The sequence below is a fragment of the Podarcis muralis genome, chromosome 1 (genome assembly GCF_964188315.1).
Source record: "Podarcis muralis chromosome 1, rPodMur119.hap1.1, whole genome shotgun sequence".
In the NCBI taxonomy this organism is placed as follows: domain Eukaryota; kingdom Metazoa; phylum Chordata; class Lepidosauria; order Squamata; family Lacertidae; genus Podarcis; species Podarcis muralis.
In genome coordinates this window covers 72,020,999-72,042,827 of record NC_135655.1, presented here as the reverse complement: position 1 = coordinate 72,042,827, position 21,829 = coordinate 72,020,999, and the positions used below count along the sequence as shown (strand labels likewise).

Here is a 21,829-nt window from a genome sequence, read left to right as displayed (position 1 = left end):
TATAGGTGAAGTAAAAAACAAAAAGAAAAAGTGAATGAAGCAAACTTTGGGAAAGGTCAGGCAAAAGGCCCATTCTATTAGCCACCTACAATTCATGGATATATGTGATATCTCCATTCATCAAAGAGCTCTAAATTAGGTTCAATTTATATGTGATCACACATTGGATATTGAGAAATATTCTGTAATGCTGAACAAAACGCACACATCACAATAAACACTCAGCTTTCCAAGTTCCCATGGATGTCACTGATTTGTGCTTTCATGCATTCCTCCCACCCCCATGACTACTACAAGATTTAGGTTAAACAGCCAGAACAACCTTTTAGGAGCAGCCCAGCAATGGAATGAGCTGACGGGAAGCCATGGAAATCTTTGGAAAGTCAAGGGAAATCTTTGGAAAGTCAAAATTGAACAAGCACCTATCACAGATGATTTAGTTCTTAGCTAGTCTGTTTTAGAAAAAGAGGTGAAGTAGATGAGCTGTTGAATCCTTCTTTGTTTGTGGTAGGCTGTGAAATGCCACCTGAAATTGTTCTGTTATATGGCAGTGCTGAATGAGCTGGATCGTGATCTTCAGTGGCCAAAACCAGCACCGAGTTATGGCATTCAAATAATGCTCAGGATTGTGTTGCCGGGTGATTAAAACTATCTACGAATGTACCCTTTTAAATAGAGGAATGGAGGAAAGGGTAGAACTGCAGTTAAAGAAATGGAGTAACTTTCATAGGCATTTCACATATTCTGTCTCTGCAAGGACTCCTACTAAAAACAGTGAATGCCTTTTGCATCTATTAATTTAGCCTTTTAAAGAATTTTTTTCTGGGTGAAAAATCCATCATAAACTTAGAAATAGACAGGGCATATGAATGCATGTCCTAATTCTCTCCAAATCAAAGGCCAAGAGCAGTAATTATCTCATTCTGAGATTTTACACCCAGATATACTTTTAAATTAGGGAGGAAAATGGATACAGTTAAATGCAAAGGGCATGAGCTAATGTCCTCCTCTGATCTGAATGCGGGAATTCAGTTGAGCGGCTTGGAGTATGGTGCTCCTGTAAAAATTATACCCTAAATTATTTGATAGGCTTGTGATTATGGCCATTACCTGGAGAGCCACGAAAGCCCTCACATTGAAAATATGACAGAAACACTGGACTGAATCCAAAGTTGCCTCTGAACAGGTGCTTACGAGGGTTGGGGCCTCTGGAGCAGCAGTGTGCTTCTGGGTGGGGATAGGTCCACAGGAGGAACAAGGAACTAGGGAAGACCACCTACCATTTCTTCCAGTAGGGAGGGAGCCCCAAACAGATCTCTGTGTGTTCCATGAATAGAAGCGCATCTGGTCATTGAATGGCCCACCTGGATCCAACCCCTTATGAGTTAAATTTCTGAGTGGCCACGTATTTCCCATTTGTACGCAGTGAACTTCATAGCCAAGAAGGGATGTGAAATTAAATCTTCCAGATTCAGCACCTCTTCCACTCCTCCAAACAGGATGACATAAATATGGAACAGCTAATAATTTTGCTTGAAGCAAACAAACATCTGCTTGGCTATGGGTGGCAACTTTTCAGAAGTAAGTGCCCAGTCAGGGTCATGTTAGTACAATAAGTTAAGGTGCCAGAGCATCTCAGGCTCTTAGCTATAATTTTAGAGCATGTTTCCTGTTGGCTGATGACCTCTTTCAAGTGCTGATCACAGCATAGCTTGAATACCACTGTGTGGCTGGCAGCTACTCTTTGCTTATTTCTAAACTGCAGAAGTTTCCATCATCTGCTCCCTGGTTTAATCCCTTTCCTGTTTCAAATCCTCTGTGTATAAAATTTCCTCTTTTGATTTATGGAGACAGAATTGCAGCTGTTTCACCCCCCCCTTCTTTTCCTTTTTGAGGACTTTTCTTCATAAGTGTTTAGTATCCCAAACAAGAAAACATACAACTAATTTTACAGTCATAGAATCATAGAATCATAGAGTTGGAATACACCACAAGGGCCATCGAGTCCAACCCCCTGCCAAGCAGGAAACACCATCAGAGCACTCCTGACATATGACAAGAGATGTGCCTTTTATCTTCCACATTTTCTGAAGTCCTAACTCAAAACTGAAGCATATAAATTACAGTTTAGCTGTCTGCCTTAAAACTTGCTTATCTTCCTACACAAATAAGCACAAACGTATTAAAATAGGGTGCCCATAATGGCACCCTATTTTCTTCATTGCCCCTGGAAGCTGAAGGCAGTGGTAAGTCATCATGTTCCATAAGTTCCAATAAACATTTGGGCCTTCAATCTGCACAGTGCAACAGCTCTGCTTGCCCATTTATTAAAACACACAAACAAAGAAACACTACCTGCCAGTCACCTCAGAACCTCCCCACGTCTGAGCCATTCAGTTTACCATAGAGGAAAAGAGGACACCACCCTGGGCTGCACTGGTAATAACCAGACTGTCCAGTATGAAAGAGGACAACTAGAACTCTAGGTTTTGGCAGCAGCCCTGTGATCTTTGAATGAAGGGCAGTGTAGAAATTTTACACACACTCATACACACAGCCATGGCTTCCTTTAACTGAGGAATGTGCATATTTACAAGGCCAGTCTTCAGCAGGTTTCATCTAATGTCTCGCTTGACAGATTGCTTGCTGTCATTTTCACTTTTCATGTTTCGTTTTACTTCCATTGCATGCAGTATTTTCCTTTGGGAATGAGTTTGACTCACCTTGGCAAGTCTAAATATAGAGTTGTCTGCATTACAGGAACATAGTACACATACATTTGTACAACACAGCTTTGTTTGCCAGATATTCCTCGCAGTATATGTCTTCTGCAAAACAAGCCTTTTCTTCTCCTGGCTCTTTTATTATGAACAGAATTCAGAATAATATTTTCAGATGCCAGGCCTTTTGTTAACCCATTAAGGATCTGATTAATTATGATAGCATTTCCTGGGTGATGTGATTTATGTCCCTCTCACTTTTAATGGAAAATGTAGATTACTCCTAACCATTTTAGAGATAGTCAACATTAATTACACTCAGAGTAGACTTAAGTAATGTTGGATATCACTCAGTGTAATTTCACCAAATTAAGTTATTTCTGTTTAGTGATTATTGCTTTCAGACATTTTCCATATTGCTTTCCATTTCATTTTAAAATGACCCCTCATCTTGTACTTTACATGATTTACAGCCCATCCTAAGCACATATTTCAATGATACTTTTTCTAAAGATATGTTTGTTAGGATTGCAGTTGTTTCTTGCGTCAGCTGTGTTCTATGTTTGCAACAAGGAACTGATTTTTGATGCGTTTGCATCTTTCCAGAGGCCTTAATTTATAATTATGTTTTATCATGTAGTGAAGTGGATAAATCACTAAGTTGTGGCCAAATGTTCAGTTAGTCACAGTGTTCTGATCCAGGTATAACAGCTGGAATTAAAACAAATTTAGTTTTTGATATGACACCTCTTTTTTTTGCTACCAATGGCAGCCATTTTCTGCTGGTACCCATGGCACAATATAGAAGTACCAACACCTCATATTTTTTTCTTATACGCACACCCACACATATATCTAGAGAGAACACATACAAACAGTAACACACGCGTGACTTTTACCATTCATGTAAACAAAGTTTCTTCCATGTAGGTGACCTAGTTCCCACCCCAAAACACACGAGAAGAGGCTGTTACTTGTAAGTAAGAAATACATCTTCACCCAGGCAAATAATGGTACAGGTGCAGGAGTCAGAGTTCAAGAGTTCAAGAGCAGGACAAGAGGCTCAAAGCTTGAAGGAAGCCATGAAGATGTCCCAACAAGTTTCCACATCCTGTCCAGCCTTTAAATATGAGGCATGACTTGCAAGAATGTTTGGATTACAAATGTGCACTCTATTGGGATGGGTAGGTCTTCTCCCATCTACAAAGGCGGTACCTGGTTCTAGGTGACAAGACTGTGCCCTCTTTTTTGGGTTCCTGTTCAGTTGCTGCCACCTTCTGTTCTGCCTCTCTACTCAGCTGCTCCTTTGAGCCTCCACTGTGGCTCTCTGCTCTGCAAGAAGATGGGAGGTGGCATCTCTTTTCTCCCTTCCAAAGTGGCTGAAGTCAGGACGGAAAGAGGCAGTCTCACAATTCGGGCCCTCCTTCTGTTTCTTCATCCTCCTCTTGCACCCTTGCCGGATAGTGCTATGGGGCTCATGTCATCAGGGATTTGAATGAGTGTGTCAGCCCTGAAACTTTAGGAAAGTCTGGATTTTATATTTTGTTTAAAGAATTAATGAAATAGTAGAGGAGGCAATAATCTTCCTTGAAATTGTAGGAAAATTGATGTCTCACAAGTTAACTCATATTTATTTGGCTATAAAACCCATTAGCTTATTTGTTGGCCTAGAGGCAGTGCTGTGGTCAATAGCACTGTAACTGGTGTAGCTCAGGCAAGGATGACTTCAGTTTTATATGTGTGTATCAGAGTTGTTACCTTCCCTTAGTCGCCTATAAATAAAAAAGAGACGATCAAGAATCAGATTTCTAGGGTAGACCTCCTCAAAGAAGTCTTGTTCTGGCATTTAACTGATTTAGCAACTTTTATAGAGTTGTCAACCACTGCATTCCAACAAAGCATGATGGCTTTATAAATAACTTCAGAACTATAGTGTTTCCAAGGAGGTGCTGAGCTCCATGACATTTCAAAAGCTGTGTGGTGATTAAATTGGTGTAATGATCTTTAGAGGCGTCAGAAACCTTGAATTGTGACACACTTTGGGAATCCTTGTGACCTTGGCATCCATCTGAACTGTAAGAGAAAGTCTTTCTAACACCTGAGATGAGCTGGGCTTCTCACAAGCAGCAGCAAAAACGAGTACTCAAATAGATCATTAATTTGAATTCTTGGTTTAGGGTGATTAACTGTCAGAGTATATTGCTCGAGTAGTACATATTTGCAAGGCTTAATAGATATCCCGCTTTTGAGTTAATAGATGATGATAATTAAAGCTTCTATTAACTTTTTGTGAAAGCGTTCACAAAGCCTAGCCACCTCAGGAATTGATCCTCAACCCGAGTGCCTGCCCTCTCTGTTCAAGACCAGTTCAAAGGTCAAAGGAAAGGAATATGTGAACCAGTCTTCAAAGAGGGTGTCTCAGGCAAGGTACTTGTTTTCTTCAGTCACCGTATGACTAATGCTGCATACTGCAGGAGTTAACTGAGGATGCTAGAATACTCTTGTATGTGTACAGTAGTGTGTGTGTGTGTGTGTGTGTGTGTGTGTGTTCAGAATAAAGATTTTGGTTCTTGAAAATGTTTCTGAAAATGGAGGGTATTAAGGGGTTTTCTTCAGCTCCTACACTCTCTGAAAAAAATGTTGTTATAAATAAACACAAGCGCTGAAGCTTATTAAATCTTTTTTTTTTTAAATACATTTCTTGTTATCCAGTTAGAGAACATCATGTTGCCATGGAGAGGATGCACCTTCAGATTTATTATGTGGATATGTAAAAAAATGCCTCTTAATTGCTTCATTGTTACTCTTCCTCATGGTCATCTGTTGTCTCCTATGCCCGTCTGCCAACTCTTTTTGCATGTTTATTTTCATTATTTTAGGAAATCACCTCCCCTTGCTTATGTACTGTTAGCTTACTTCGCCTCACCTTAGTCCCTTTCTCCAGTGCCATTTCTGCCCCCTCACCCCCAGTTAAGATAACTTGAAATTATCTTGCTAATGGAACATTGTTCTTTAATCTCTAATCTGCATGAAATAGAGGGCTGTGTAAGATGTATTAACACATTAAGCTGCTGTTGCATTTCCTTTTTAAAAAAAAAGAAGAAGAAGGGTAGATCTAAAAATATAGAATATGAATGGTGATTTTTATTGGAAGATAATATGAAGCAATTAAAGTGCTAGCCTTCTGAGAGTTCTTGCTTTGATTGAAGAGAGAAGAGTTTTAGCTATCGGAATGCCCGCATTTCAGGTTAGGCCTTTTCATTGCAGAAAATATAGAATGCTCACAATGCAGTTCGAGAGTTTGAAACATCTGTGACCTCTTACCCCACTTGTCCAACAAATGGCTATGTGGTTAAGGGGAGTAAGAAGGGAGTAGTAAGTAGCTACTTGTGCTGTCACCAGGATTTCCCTTATACAGAGGTATGCTGTCTTTATTTATTGACTTTATATCCCACCCTTCTTCCCAAAGGAGACCAGGGTGGCAAACAACAAATGACGAAACACTAATACTTTCAGTACACATGCAGACTGGGAAAGATCTCAGCTTAAAAGATTTGCTGGAAGAGAAGGGTCTTCAATTGGTAGCAGAAAGACAACAGAGAGGGCACCTGTCTAATATCTTTAGGGGAGGGAATTCCGAAGAGTAGCTCCCACAAAACTAAAGGCCTGATTCCTATGTTGTGTGAAACCGACCTCCTGATAATATGGTACCCGCAGGAGACCCTCAGCACAGTGATCAACTTGTTAAAGAGTAAAACTATCTTTTAGATATCCTGATCCCAAGCTGTATAAGGCTTTATACACCCTTGAACTTAAACCCAGCAGCTAATTGACTGCTTGTGTAATGTTTTTCAACAGCAATGTAAAATGTTAGTAATATCCTGCCCCAGCGAGCAGCTGAACTTTGCACCAGCTACAACTTCTGGACCAACTCAAGGACAGCCCCACATAGATGGCATTTCAGTAACGCTGGTTGCAGGGTACCAGTGCATGGACCTTAGTGGTTGGGCTATCCTGGTCCAGAAGCACCAGTAGTCTTACTAGTCAAAGCTGGTGAAAGACATTCCAAAACACTTAGGTCATCTGGGCCTCTAGTGACAGAAATGGATCCAGGAGCAGCCCCAGGCTATGAACCTGCCCTTTCCAGGGAAGTACAACACCATCCAAAGCAGGTAATTTACTAATTATCTGGACCCAGGAACTGCCCACTCACAGTACCTTTGTCTTGCTAGGATTCAGAGAAAGTTTGTTGCCCCTCATCCAGCTCACTGCCGAGGCCAGGCACTGGTCCATAGTATGAATCAATTATATACACATAAATGCTGGAGGTGCAACTTGTATAGAGCTAATATAGTCAATTCCCTCACTCCACCCCCCGCACTTGCCCTAAAATCATAAATCACTGGGTTTCCATAGCAACTGAATTTTTCTTGCTTGCTTTGACCATAAGATGAGTAAGCCTTTTTAATTCTCCACGCCCCTCTCAATCTTCCAGATCTATCAAGAACTCCAGCTTGTATAATGCCATCTATGCCTTCCAGTCTGCCCAATAAAAGTATGCAAGAAATATGATTATTTAGGAATCTGCGTGCTGTCTTTCAGGGCTATACAGCCTTCTCAAGGTGGTTCATATGATAAAAACATACAAATTTCTCAATAAAAATAGCAATTCAACCTAAAAACAACAGCCAGCAGTAAAATAGAAAATGGGACTGACTAGCAGACCAATCCAATACTGCTGGCAGTATTGCTGCCAACGGAACCCCTCAAAATGGGTTTTTTTTGGGGGGGGGGTTGCATGCTGGGCCAGCACATGTTCTACTTCATCCTGAGCCACCCCTACTTGCATCATGTACTATTAACAGGCCTGATCCTGGTCTCTTGGCTGTTCCAGTGGTGCTGGTGCAGTGACAAGGTCCCGTGTCCCCCCCCACCTCCCACCCTAGTCAGTATGAGTACAATATGAGTAAAGTGCTTTGTTAGCTGTTCATTATCACAAGATTTGGAAAACCTTTGGGAGTAAGCCAGACTTAGTCAGAAGCCATCATTTCAGGGAAGTAATTTAGAATTTATGAAACCAGCGGTTAGTTTTATTCTGGAACCGATTCAGGTTCCTGGTTTGTTGCCGCTGTTGTTTTGAAATTGAATATCCTTTTCTAACAATTTATTTGAGGAATGGGGGCAAGGGCTGTGTAAGAAAGGACCTGCCAGCAAATTGTCTGATGAACACGCATATTAACTGGTGCTCATACTTTAAACAGGGAGGGTGGAATCTTAATGCTGTGAGGAATAATCTCAAGCAGCCAAACTGGAGGTTAAGATCTTCATTTGTGTTTCATTCTTTCATTTGTGTTTTAGATTACTCAAGTACATTGTTGGGGTTGGCCAACCTAGAAAAAAGTGGCAATTTCTGAACTGGGACACCAGTAGTAAACAATGGATTGGAATTCTTTTTATTCTAATCAGTGATTAAAATTTTATTAGCGGTCTTTAAAGATATTGACAGGGCGGCTCTTCAGGGATGAGCAATCTAAAGACTTGCCTTCTTGTTTCCATAGCAACCCAGCATCTCCATCCTTTCAAAGCAACCCAGCCTGCATCATGTACTGCAGAGGTATTAGATTCAGCAGAATTACATTAACAATCAAGTGTCTTTCCATTTCCTAAATGTTTGCTGCATGAAAATGGGCTGTGCTGGCATTTAATGAAGATAAGAGAAGCAGGAAGGGGGAGGGAAGCACACTCTTCTCCTGGAAACCTCTAATTTTTAGACTCATGATATTTCTCTCTTAGATTTGGATTGTTCATAATTCATCAAAAAGGAGCAATTTGCCCTTTTTAGACATTGTGTGTCTCTGAAAAATCACAACAAGAAAACACCTTGTATTTTTGACCAGCTTACAGAATCAGTGTTTGTTGTATGTTTGCTTGAGCAGATTGTGCTGGTCTTACATTAACAATGTGGCCAAGGTCTCAGTTAAAGGATACATTGGCAGAACACATTCTAGAACCCCTTATGTATGCGAATCATGCTTATGCTCAGAAATGCAGCTATAGTCAGGTGCAAGACCTTTCATCTTCCCATCCCCTGTACTCTTCTGTACATGATAATCCTTCTACTGTTAAGTAATATAAGTCACTCAGGCCCAACCGTCTTCCTCTAATCACTAGCACCAACCTCTGTCAACTTTGGTCATGCTCCATCTTTCTATGTGATATTATGTAAGATTGGCTAGCACACCTTTTGACAGTGAATTCTGTGTTGTGTGAAGATCGTTCTTGTAAATTTCAGAGGTGTAGCTGTGTTGCAGCAAAAAACAACCAAGAGCCCTGTGGCACCTTAAAGGGCAAATCTGGGAGACTACAGTAAACTAACTACAGTCTAATGATGAAGTGGACTGCAGCCCCCACAAGCATATGCCATAATAAATATATTAGCCTTTAAGGGGCCGCAATATTTTTTGTTGTTCTTTGAAAATGTTATATTTAAATGAAAGTACGTCTTTTATTCTTGAAGTGGTCAACATTCCAACTCAGTGGATGAGGATAATAATCGAAAACTGATTTTAAATTATTTAGAACTTTTTTTTCTACACATGCACTCAAATGTTATTGTATTGTTACCCAGTATTGGTAAAATAAAAAACCTTGCTCTCTCTAGGTATAAAGGAGGGGTATGCAGCCACGGTCCCTCCATTTAAAAATACAGGAGTTCTCTATGGGGTCATGGTGGATTCTTGCTATTATTCCATTTTACAGCTGGGAAGGCTTGTTGGTTCAGAGTATAATTTATGTAGCAGTAAACCAGCCATTCTGAAGGAAATACAGACACTCTGCTTGTTCTAATCAGCAAAAAAGGTTTGTGGAGGGAGGAGAGGAGAAATTATGGTTCTCCTGCATCACATCTAGTTTGGCTGTAACATTTAACATGTTACAGGGCATTAAGTTCCAAGATATGCAGGACCTTTTTTCAGTCCATTATTCAGCTCACATTTGAAGAACTGGAGTAGCAGCATGGAAACTGGTTCAGACATAAAAGGACCACCCAGTGAGGTAGATGCTATTTTTGGTACGGAACACTTTCCCACATCCCCATTATTATTATTTTTCTGAGGTATAGAATGATTCAGGAGTTTATTTCAGCTATACACGTGAAACCAGGTTTTTTGTGTTCTGTTGCATCAAGGCTAATAGTGCCAGAAATCCAACAAGAAAACCTATTAATGCCCCATAACATGTTAAATGTTATAGCCAAATTAGATATTAGATATTAGATATGCTTTATTAAATAAGGGATTTCTATACTGTACCTTCAACAGCAAGAAGTTCCCATCTTGGTTTATGAAATGGGTCAATTTGGATCTTTTCTTTGGATCTTTCAACCCCCCTCCAAGTGAATAGCAACCATGGAAGGAGAAACCATGTATATGCAGGAGACAATCAATCAATCAATCAATCAATCAATCAATAAGATCAGAACTACGGTGATTGAGGGAGGATTTGCTTGCCTGTTTGACCCTGCAAAGGTGGTGGCAGTTGGTTATTAAGAAAATGGTGTAGACGCAGAGGCTTATTCATTCCTCCTTTCTCTTTTTGCATCTGCAAAGAAATCAGAGTTTCTCCTTCTAGTTTTCAGCTAACACAAAGTACTTGGAAAACCATGGTTTGTTTAACTAAGGGCCATCTGCAGGCCATGGAAGTCAGCAAATGGAGCAGGAGAAAAGTCCTTAGCGGTGGCTTACTTTCACAAGAAACAGCAGTGCATTATAAAAAATTGCAACGAATTTTTCTGCCACCGTTTGTAGCAATGGAGCTGGCAAATTGGCGTCTTGGTAGGCCACGATGTTCTCAAAAAATGTTTCGGGAAGGCAATCAGGTCTGGACACAGTATTATTTCAGAGGCATTCTGTGTGGAGGGGTGGAGGGAGAGAAAGATGGCTGTGTGGTGTAGTGGTTAAGAGCAGTAGATTTGTAATCTGGGGAACCGGGTTTGCATCCCTGCTCCTCCACATGCAGCTACTGGGTGACCTTGGGCCAGTCACACTTCTCTGAAGTCTCTCAGCCCCACTCACCTCACAGAGTGTTTGTTGTGGGGGAGGAAGGGAAAGGAGAATGTTAGCCGCTTTGAGACTCCTTCGGGTAGTGATAAAGCGGGATATCAAATCCAAACTCTTCTTCTTCTCCTCTCACAAAGGGCAGGGTTCTAGTATGTTCACTCTTGAGGCTGGGTATTTTCCCAAAGACTGGGGAAATATCCCACAAGCTAAAACATTAATTTTTAATATTAACTTGAAAGTTTTAGGTCAATGATTTGAGCGTGTAGTTTTAGATCTGACTATTAGAATACTTAGGATACTTTTTCTGTGTCTGAATACTGAGCTAAATAGAGAACTTGTTTTCCCAGAGCAGTAGCCTACTTGATATCTCACTGTTATTGCTTAAGTGTGATTCAGTTACACTGGCATAAGTTTGAAAGAAAGAGTATCGCTCTATTTGTAAAAGCGTTTTTCTTTGATTGTCGGTGCCAAAAGGAGCACAGTAATACCAGAAATAGTTTCCAGAAAACTGAGCTGCCACTTTTCAGACTTTTTGGCGTCAACCCCTTTTATAAGGCTGAGAATTTTGTACTGAATTTCAGAGCCCTAAATATCACCAGCAAACGTGGTTCTTCATCTGCAAGAGGAAAAATAAACAGATAATGTAAGAGATACTTAGATAATGGAATGTTGCCTGTACTAAGTTGGATTGAGACCTTAAAGTTCACACTATGATTCCCTTCTTGAGTAATCCGTAATGAAAATATTAGGTCATGCGCGACCCCTGACTCCTGATTTTTAATTCCCAGTCTATGCTCTTGTAGAATAAAGTGATGGCACAACAGCCCAATTCTGTGCATGTTTACTTGGACAGTATTTTTAGAAAAGGCTATAGCTGGGCATGCAGATGGTTTTATGTTCAATTCCCAGCATTTCCAGATGGAGCCACTGCCAGTTAGTGTAAAGAACCATGAGCTAGTTGGGGCAGTGGTTTGATTCCATATATTGCAGCTTCTTATGTTCTTAAGCAAGTACCACTGAAACATACCCAGTGCTCTGCAAGGCTGTTGCTGATTGCTAAATTGATGACCTCGGGAATATCGGTGCTGTATTAGTTGCTTTAATGCTCTGATTACAACATGTCTTCCTTTCTTGTAGGTAGCCAGTGTTTTTCCTGGGGATGGAATGAACACGGGATGTGTGGCAACGGAACAGAAGCCAATGTTTGTGTCCCTCAGCCTGTTGGGACTTTGAGTTCTGCAAAGCTGCTTTTGATTGGATGCGGAGCTGGACATTCCATGGCATATTGTCATTTACCACGCTTCAACCTTCCACCGTAGAAATGTCAGCACAATTCAAGTACTGTAATCGTTGGTGTACTAATATTTATATACAGCTAACCAAGGTTGTGAAAATTACTGGGGAAACCGGGTGCTGGTTTAAAAGCAAACAAAAGGAACTTGTCCTGTAATACTCTTTAAAAACATAACCAACAACAATGCACTGAAATATAATATTTCCTGGTGAAAGTAGACAGAATCCAGTGAAATTAGTCAAGGACCTATACTTGGTTACTAACTCAAGTCTCATGAATTTCTATGGGAGATGGTAATGCCCAACATTTGTTAGATTGAACTCATATATATGTTTTTAGCTTGCTTCTTTTTTTAACAGCTTGGGCAATTTGTGTCATCAGCAAATCTGGTCACTTGACTGCTCACCTGCAATTCCAGAACATTCATGAAAACATTAAAAAGCACTGGTCCCTTGGTTGATTCCCTTTCTTGTGTCTATTCATTGTCAGAATCATTCATTTATCCCCACTCTCTGCTTCCTGTTCATGCCTGCCTTTTAGCTCATGCCTGCTAAGCTTGCTCAGGAGTCTTTGCACAATGATCACCCAAATCTCCATGCCTATTGACACTCTCAAATAATTGTCAAAGGTTAGTGAGTCAGGACTTACCTTTGCAGAAGTCACATTGGTTCTTCTTCAGCAAGGCTTATTCTTCTATATGCTGGGTAATTTTATCTTGAATATTGCTGATGTGAAGATAATTAGATTATAGCTTCTGGGATCCAGCCAGATCCTTTTAATAAAAAATGGTATTAAATTGGCCATTTTCCAGTCCTCGGGTACAGGCATAATTTACAAATTTTCATTAGAAGCTCTGCGTCTTCACATTTTAATTCTCCGAGAGCTGTCGAGTAGATGCCATCTGGATTGAGTGACTTTGTTCATTTTTAGTTTATCAATAAGTTCTAGAACTTTATTACCAGTTCTATAGACTCCTTTCCTAAGAAAGTTAGTTCAGACACAGGGATATGCCTATGGAAGGCTTTGGAGTTGAGGCTAGTGAGTTTTGTCCTAGATCAGGAATTCGGGAGATGTGCCATATTGTTTAAATAATGCCAATTTTGTCGGGAGAGTTTTGGACAGAGGTGTGGGGCTTGATGTGTAATAAGAGGAGGCCAGGGAGGTAAAAGTTGCAGTAGTCTAGACAGAGGATGCCCGAAACAAGGAAAAGAGCTTTCACCAAAGGAGTGGAGAGGCAGGGGTATATTTTTACAGAATTGTACAAGGAGAAGTGGTAAAGAATATAAAGAGTCTTTAGCATTCTGTGAAAACTCTATAGTGATCTCCTTTCTTTTTCTTCTTTGCACTATTCTGGGGTTCTCTCAATCCCCCTGAGCAGATTTTGAGAGGGTGAAGGGGAGAAAGTCCTACTGTGCTAGCAGGAAACCTTGTGCTGACGTCTGCTAGTGCAACAGTTTAGTTGAAGGTGATTAATGCATTCCAATTGGGTGCACAAAGTAACAAATCCAGTGTCAAAATTGCCATGGATCTCTCTATGAATGCTGGAGTCTACAGAAAATTGAATATCACTGGAAGGTGAGATAACAAACTGTCAATCAGGTCTTTACCACTGAACATGATACGGCTTTCTACCATAAGAATCCTACCTCTTGTTAGGTAAATAGTATCAAGTGACAAGGATGTACTACAACGTAACAAAAGACTGAACAAGCAGTAGTGCAGCTGATTATTATAAACATTAGGATTATGATTTGACAGCAAAGTGGCATCTTGTGACTTACCCAGCAGTGATGCTGGGGGAAAGGGTTCATCTAATAAAGCATCTTTCAATAAAAAGAACTCTAGAGGTGACCTCTAGCCCAGAGGACTTCAAGCCATGGGGGGAAAAAACAGAATCTCGCTTAGATCCTTTTGGACAGTTCAAAGTTGGGTGCTCTTGGTAGTATCCATGTAGGCAAAGCATGCAGTAAGCTGTAGCCTGCTAGAATGATTTATTGAATCAAAGTGAAAGTTGTAATGTTGCATATATGTATGTATGTATCTGTGTATGTTTTCAAAGCACTCATATCTTGCCCTTTCTAGTAAAAGGCATAGCATTTTTGTGCTTAGCAGTTGCATAGATTCATACAGTTGGAAGGGATGCCCCTAAGTAACTTCCTGCAGGCTGTGCACCCTAGATCTGTGGTACCCAAAATAGAGATCTCTACCCTTTTTGGGGGGTGGAGGAGGTTGAGGGTGCAAGGGAAACTCTAAGGAAGAAAATGTCATATCCTCCTCAGACAGCTTAGCTGGTTAAATTTCTGTGGTTTTTGAAATACTTTGGGTATTTATGTACCTCTCTTCATGATGAGATAATGACACCCCTTTTTATTTGAATTAATTTGTCGTCCTTTCTGCAGCACTAATAATCACACTGTGTCTGGGGAGGAGGCAGAGAGAGTAAAAGCATAGTCCTAACTATTCTAAGGGGACGCGGGTGGCGCTGTGGGTAAATCCTCAGCACCTAGGGCTTGCCGATCGCATGGTCGGCGGTTCGAATCCCCGTGGCGGGGTGAGCCCTGTCTGCGGTCCCAGCTCCTGCCCACCTAGCAGTTCGAAAACACCCCTAAGAGTGCAAGTAGATAAATAGGTACCGCTTTCTAGCGGGAAGGTAAACGGCGTTTCCGTGTGCTGTGCTGGTGCCGGCTCGCCAGAGCAGCTTCGTCACGCTGGCCACGTGACCCAGAAGTGTCTCTGGACACTTAAGTGAGATGGGCGCACAACCCTAGAGTCGGACACAACTGGCCCATATGGGCAGGGGTACCTTTACCTTTAACTATTCTACTCAGTTCTGTTTAATTTAATGAGGTTTACTAGTTGGACTAGTCTGAGGTCCCTTCCGACTCTGCTTTTGTATACCAATAGTCTGTGTGATTGTTTCCCTCTCCCTGCCTCTACTGGTTACAAAAGATACTACAAAAATGCATTGCGTCTTTAGTACTTAATTCACATTAAGAACCTGACCTTATTAAAGGCTTGCTATTGCTTGGGTAAGTGCGGACTGTGAAATGGTTTCAATGAGAAAGTAGCAGGTAGGATGGTTTGTTTGAAATCAAAGAAAAACCATTGCTTTATTTGGAGCGGTGAGGAGAAAAGAAGGGCAACCATCACATGAGTGTTGCCTTGGGGTACTTTCATCCGATATACTTCAGTGCTCAGCTCAATTCTGAGTTTTCTTGCTTTATCTCTGCTCTGTTTCCTTTGAGTCCTGGCATGCTCATTTGTCCTAACAACCATTCCTTTCAGTGATCGTATTTTCTTTGTGCCTGTGAAACTTTAAAGAGAGTGAGAGCGAGAGCAATTTATATGAGAAATCATTTTCTCCTAGATTAATGGCCATTACGCTTGACTCTTATCACAGTGTCATTAGCTAGAATCTTTTCTGGAGTGAGAGAATAAAAGAAACCACTTTCCTGACTGGCTTTTGCAGAATTATCCCACCATACATCATGTGTCACACCAGTTCATGGAAAATACAATGGGTTTGCTGCTTAAAGATGCCAAGGGTGTTAATCTGCTACATGCAGCTACCGTGTCCAATTTTATATCTTTCTAAAACTGTGGATCATCTGAGCCTCATATACCAGAAGGGTGAGACTTGGGGATCATTTAGTTTAGATAGAGTAGATTCTGTTGGAAATACACCTCCCCACCTCTTAAAATGATGTGCTGTTTCTGAAATACACTAGCCTAATAACCTAATAATAGGTTGAGGGCACAAGGAGAAGAGGACGACAGAGGACGAGATGGTTGGACAGTGTTCTCGAAGCTACCAACATGAGTTTGACCAAACTGCGGGAGGCAGTGGAAGACAGGAGTGCCTGGTGTGCTCTGGTCCATGGGGTCACGAAGAGTCGGACACGACTAAATGACTAAACGACAATAATAATTCAAGATTCTTTAGAATTTGATATTCTATTGTAGGACTTCAACTGAGAACATTATAACCACTACACAGATCGCTTGTGGATTTAAAGTTGCTGTTACTCATATTGTTATCCTCTTCCTAAACAGGGTAGAGAGAGGTTGCCGCACAATCCCTTTTCTGAAGATCATGCATGGATTTCCTGAAACCTAAGCACAAATCAATAAACTAGTTTTGATAAGGAAAGTCTTGTGGCTTTGGGTTGACTTCATCAAGCGATTTCCCCTGCTGCTCTATCCCATCATGATCTCTAATTTTGAAACTGGCCTCCTGACTGTACCATCTGTTATCCATAACCTTATAACAAATCCATGTTCTTCTGTGATTGATCTTGGAGCCTGTTCCAACTTAAGTTCAAGCGTGTCATGCTTCTACACATACACCCGCTGTAATGTGGGACTCATGGCTATCACTCACCATAAATCATTGGGAGAGGGGGAGGCCTGTGGATCTCACAGTGGATGAGAGCTCCATTAGTTCCCATTTTGCATGTTAACATCAGAAATGAGGGGGGGGGGGGAGTGTGACCAATTCATGCTTTCCCCACTCTAGTAAAAGTTAGAACCAGGCTACTAAGATGATAATAACTGGAAAAGCATATCTCCTATTATATTTGAATGGATTCAGCAAATTTGGTTCATAGTTAATATGATTAAGCTAACTTATTGCAAAGGAATACCTATAAACCAAGTTTATTCTACATTTCCTGTTCAAATATATACCGTATTTTTCACTCTATAGGGTGCACCGGATCATAGGGCGCACCTAGGTTTTTTGGGGGGGAGGGGAAATAAAGAAAGTTTTTTTTTATCCCCCCCCCCCAGTCCCAAAGAGCAAAGAAGCAAACACAGCCAGCGGGATCCATCCCGCTGGCTGTCTTGGCTTCCTCTTTAGCCATGCACAACCTCTCCAGCCGTGAGAGGCTGCTCGTGGCTTCGTTTTTAGCTGCGGGGCTGGGGCCGGGGGAAGCCTGAGCTTCCCCCGACCCCAGCCCCCAGAACAGGTCCGGAAGCAGCGGCAAGCACTGCGGATAGCTGCCCGAAGCTCGGGTTGCGCAGCGCTGCGCTCCCCGGGCTTCGGGCTGTAAGCTGCAATCTGCAAACCTTCGGAGCCCGGCGGGAACTCCCAGCGGGCTCCGAAGGCTTGTGGATAGCTTTCTGAAGCCTGGAGAGCGAGAGGGGTCAGTGCGCACCGACCCCTCTCGCTCTCCAGGCTTCAGCGAAAGCCTGCATTTGCTCCGTAGGACGCACACACATTTCCCCTTCATTTTTGGAGGGGAAAAAGTGCGTCCTATAGAGCAAAAAATACGGTACTTCTCATACCAACTAGTAGTTCCAGAAGTCTTATTTTCTTCCTGAGATGTTTGGTAGAGGTATTCAAACAGTGAATTTGTAACCCTTGAAGAAATACCTTGCATAGCATGTTCAAACTACAAGAATTATGTTGACAAGCAATCTTACTCTTTGAATCCCAAATGAAATATTATAGCTCCCCCCATGAGTCTCTGTTACTACCCTTAATATTTGACAGCTTTAGACATAACTCACTATTTTCTAAAATTATTTTGCTCTTGATCCCTTTTAAAGACTTACATGATGTGGGCTGCTGTTGTAAAGTGGAGAATTTAATAGAACCACAGAAGAAAACCCAACTTCACATTATCATCTAAAAAGCCAAACTTTTATTATTAAAGGGGAAAGAAGAGAGGGAGCAAAAGAGACCTACATAACTCCACGTTATACCTTCCATTTGTTATATTTATTAGTGTCGTGAAGACTGTAGACACGAGTTGTATCAAGGATTTGGAGGAACCAGTTGATGATGCAGTCACCAATTTTGCCATTTTAGAAGCAAATTAAAATCAAGCTTCTTTTATATTTCCATTGGGAGTCTTGTATTTATTCACGATTTCAGAAGTGTATCTGGAAACCTCTGATCATTTTAGAAAAGAATTCTGATTTACACTGTACAGCAGGCATTGAAACCATGATACAAAATTTATTTCATGCTAGGATTTGTTTTGCATAACATTGTGCATGCGTTTTACTCAGAAGTTCTAAATTGCATACAATGCCATCATCTTGTTTCTTAAACTCTGAGACAAGCTTACACTTGAGTAGCTTCCTGATTTGTATACTGTAAGTCCCAGATTTTCTGATTTTTCTGATTTTTTTTAAAAAAACATTTTTGTTGTTGTTAAATTCATCACTGATTACGTAATGTGAACAATTTGCCATGAAGGGTCTTCACATTGGATCTATACACCAATAAAATACAACATAACCAGAGCTGGAAAATAAGTCTAGACCAGCTGTTACCATCAGGTCCAAGAGTTGGTCCCATGTTTCACAAGCATGCCAACAAAAACAGACAGGAAAAGAAAGTTGTTTGTACAGTTTACACAATTCTAGTTGAATGAAAAGTTCTTGATTGTTTTTTCATGTTAATGTGATGTATTTATGAAGGCTTGGTCAATATGACCGCCCGATTCCACTTTTAAAACCATTAACTCTTTTTATCTTGTATACAAAAAGAAGCAATCCATAGCAAAGGAATGTACGGTTTTAGAACATTTTACAGTTTGGCTACAACAATGTATGTAAAAGTAAAGAGCTTTGAAAGAAAATAGATCACTTTGCCTCCCACCCCCCCCCCCTTTAAAGTTACTCATACAATTGCAGGTTTTTTTGTTTTCATGCAATTCATGCTATGGAACAACAAAAAAAAATAATCTATCATTTGTTACATTTTGGCCATAGAAAAAGCCTGCAAATCTACTTATATCTGTGAAACCACATAGAATCATCCTGCAAACTTGCATGGAGTGAGATTACATTTGTCCAAATGAGGAGGTCTTCTATGCCTGCACAGTTCCACCCAGACGTTTACAAGCCATCATTGTCCATCTCGTTCTCTCCATGTCAAGTCACTTTGACTGCCTCTGTTGGCATATATTTAGCAATGACACGACTTTCTTTGCAAAGATCTGCATGTAAAGAATATAATCAATACTTGAGCTTCTCTCCTGCGCTTTTCAAATCAAGCTGGGTGTTTTAAAGGAAGGAGGACTAAGGTGGAAAGAGCTACATGCAGAGGCAGCCAGTTTTCTTCTCCGCCAGTACTTTTTCCCATGCAGTCAGCCAGCCAGCTAGAGACCTCTCTACAGTGTATCTTATTGCTTTCAACATAGAATAGGCGCCCATGCAAAGTTTCATCCTACTGCGTGTGTTTTGCTCAAACTCCTGCAGGGTTCCTATGGCTCAAAAAATATCCTGAGTAAAGCAAAATCTTCAATCGTTGGCAAGTTTCAGCATTGGCCTGAATGCCTAACCCATTCCATAAGAGCCAGTGGATCCACCATTAGCCAAGAAAAAGCACATACCAGCCTGATGCAACCTTAGAGGAAACTACATGATGCATCCACCTTGTTGTCTTATGTTCCAATATCATGCAGTGTTATGGCCCGCCAAAGCTACTAATGCCCACCTAGTGTCATCTCAGCACTACCGATCAAGGATGTTGTCAGTGTAAGCGTTACTAAAACCAGTAGTAACACCGTCCCCATGAGATGCTACCGAGAGACAGACCGCTTCAATCATCATCATTATCATCATTTGCATTATATTGTGACAGCTCATAGGTCAATTAGAAAGAATAGCATTTCTTTTTCTTTCTTTTTTCTTTCTTTTTTTAGTATTATGATTTAGACCATTCTCTGCTACTGATCCATGCTACAAAATGGATGGGATGGGAGACCAAGAATGTCTCGTTGGGCTAGGAGAATTGTAGGGTGCAGGCTTTGAGGATAATCCTACCGCTTTTCCACTTATGCCAGCTATGCTGTTAAGACTCCGTGACATTTCATAACCTTCATTTAAAAAGAAAAGAAAATGCAAAAATAGAGCATTGGATCAACAACAGAATGGTCAACAAAGTAGCCAGATCAGTAGCATCCTCATGCTTTGACATGCTGAGAGTAGTATCCCTTGCAACATGACCATGTCAGAAGCAATCAGAAAATGGTGGAGAGGGGAAATAACCACCTTTCCCTTGGATGGAAACCCTCTACTATAATGTAGGCAATGCCATAAAGCAGCTGGAAGAAATAAATATCCCATATTCTATATAGCTACATATCACATTATCTGAAGGTTGGGCCCCCTAAAAAGATGTCTTTATAACATAAAAGCCCATCCGAAAGCAAAAGCAGTTATTATGTTGCTATAGAGATACTACTCAGTTTGTTTACCAGTATTGTTGCATGCATTTGTTTTCCTTTCCCCTCTGCCAGTTTTTAGACATGCACAAAACAGCTCAGCAAATTATAGACAGTAAGACAATCTAGGAAATGAAATTTGGTTGGAACACAAAAGGTATATATACACACCCTCCCACCCCTCAAACAGGCCAACAATATGCTGACATTTATACTTCTTTAGTTAGCTGGCTCTACTTTCACTCAACAGGCAGAGCCTGGTTCTTGTTGAGGTGCATCATGGGAACTACACTTTAAAAAAAAAAAATCCCCAGTGAGATGACACTTTGCAGAAGTCTCAGAATACACTGAAGCAAGAACCAAAAGAAGAAGAAGACTCCAGTTGAATGAAAGTGGCCAACACCTATCCAATACAGAATCAGATATAAAACACTTTGCTACAAAGGGAATTTTCAGCAGAGATACTTTCAAATGAAAGTACAATTATCCTACTATATCTTATCATCAATAGGCTTTGAAGTTACAATTACAGCTGCTCTATTTCTACAACTGGCATTTATTCATAGTCTCCCCCTACCGACATGCAATACATCCTACAGTTTCTGTAGAGTACGACCCTGTGCCATGGATTTCACCCTACCATATTTGCAGTTGGTCAATACGCAGTGTTACACTCTATGGCCACAATTCATTGTTATTGTTTTTTGGTGGGGGACACCCAAAACTTGGCATGCTCTTATATGGGAACATGTCACAAGAGTATTCAGCAACCATTCACAGAAAGCTCCACAGGCACATTGGAGCCTCCGTCCACATGCTGGAGTTATCAGACCAGGGCGTATGTATACTACACTGAAATGGATTTAAATGATATGTTTTACGTATCTAAGCATATGCTTGATAATCTCTTAGGGTGAGTATTAATTTGTTTGCATTTTCACCATCATCAGTTCATCCGCTTAAATAAGCCATGGTCTGCTTCCCTCTCCTTATATAAATATAGATATATATATGTATATATTTAAAATGCTCTTATTTTTATTTCAGTAGTAGGTGCAGTCGATACTGTCATAAAAGTTTCGTGAAAATATTCAGGGAGATTGGCAACAGGCCACAATAACGAATGCTAACCGTGGTCAAGTCAAATGAACGTGGGAGCCAAAGGAGAGCATAACACTGTCTTCATGGAGTGGTGGCCATTCTACTGAGTTATGAAAGCTGAATGGGCTAGAGTTTAATGTTATGTGTTGTATATGGATAAGAGATGGCCAAACAATTGTCTTAAGATGCCCACACTTTCTAAATAGCCGTCATTCCTGGATTATTCCGATCAGCGAGTCTCTCACATTCCTTGGGGGAAAAACTGGAATAGATTAAGGATACTGCTAACTACTCTCTATTGGCACTTGCTGAAATAAACCAACAAGGAAGACTAAGCTGCTTGACACTGTCACAAACATTGTTTTATTTTTGCTTCCCTCCCCACTCAGTGGTTCCCAAACTGGTACCTGCACCCTTAGGGGCACATGAGCACTTGCCAGAGAAAATGTAAAACAACAAAACTTATCATGCCAAGTG

General features: G+C 40.8%; 2 protein-coding genes across 9 annotated transcripts in view; one reads left to right on the top strand and one right to left on the bottom strand.

The window, feature by feature from the left end:
* Positions 1-16,221, top strand: part of SERGEF (secretion regulating guanine nucleotide exchange factor) — a 102,981-nt gene extending 86,760 nt beyond the window's left edge. For 3 of the 5 annotated variants that reach the window (XM_028732806.2, XM_077931104.1, XM_077931101.1), the window contains exon 11: positions 11,915-12,531. In XM_028732806.2, coding sequence (XP_028588639.2) covers positions 11,915-12,096 — 182 coding nt within the window. In that variant the 3' untranslated portion in view covers positions 12,097-12,531. Of the gene's footprint in view, positions 1-11,914; positions 12,532-16,124 lie in introns of those variants that run through there. The other 2 variants (XM_077931096.1, XM_077931092.1) reach the window with 2 other exon arrangements.
* Positions 16,222-18,013: 1,792 nt separating this feature from the next.
* The window catches only part of KCNC1 (potassium voltage-gated channel subfamily C member 1), a 118,343-nt gene continuing 114,527 nt past the window's right edge, over positions 18,014-21,829 (bottom strand). For 2 of the 4 annotated variants that reach the window (XM_028732792.2, XM_028732774.2), the window contains one exon: positions 18,014-19,021. In XM_028732792.2, the coding sequence (XP_028588625.1) occupies positions 18,957-19,021 (65 nt within the window). In that variant the 3' untranslated portion in view covers positions 18,014-18,956. Of the gene's footprint in view, positions 19,904-21,829 lie in introns of all 4 variants that reach the window. The other 2 variants (XM_028732764.2, XM_028732756.2) reach the window with 2 other exon arrangements.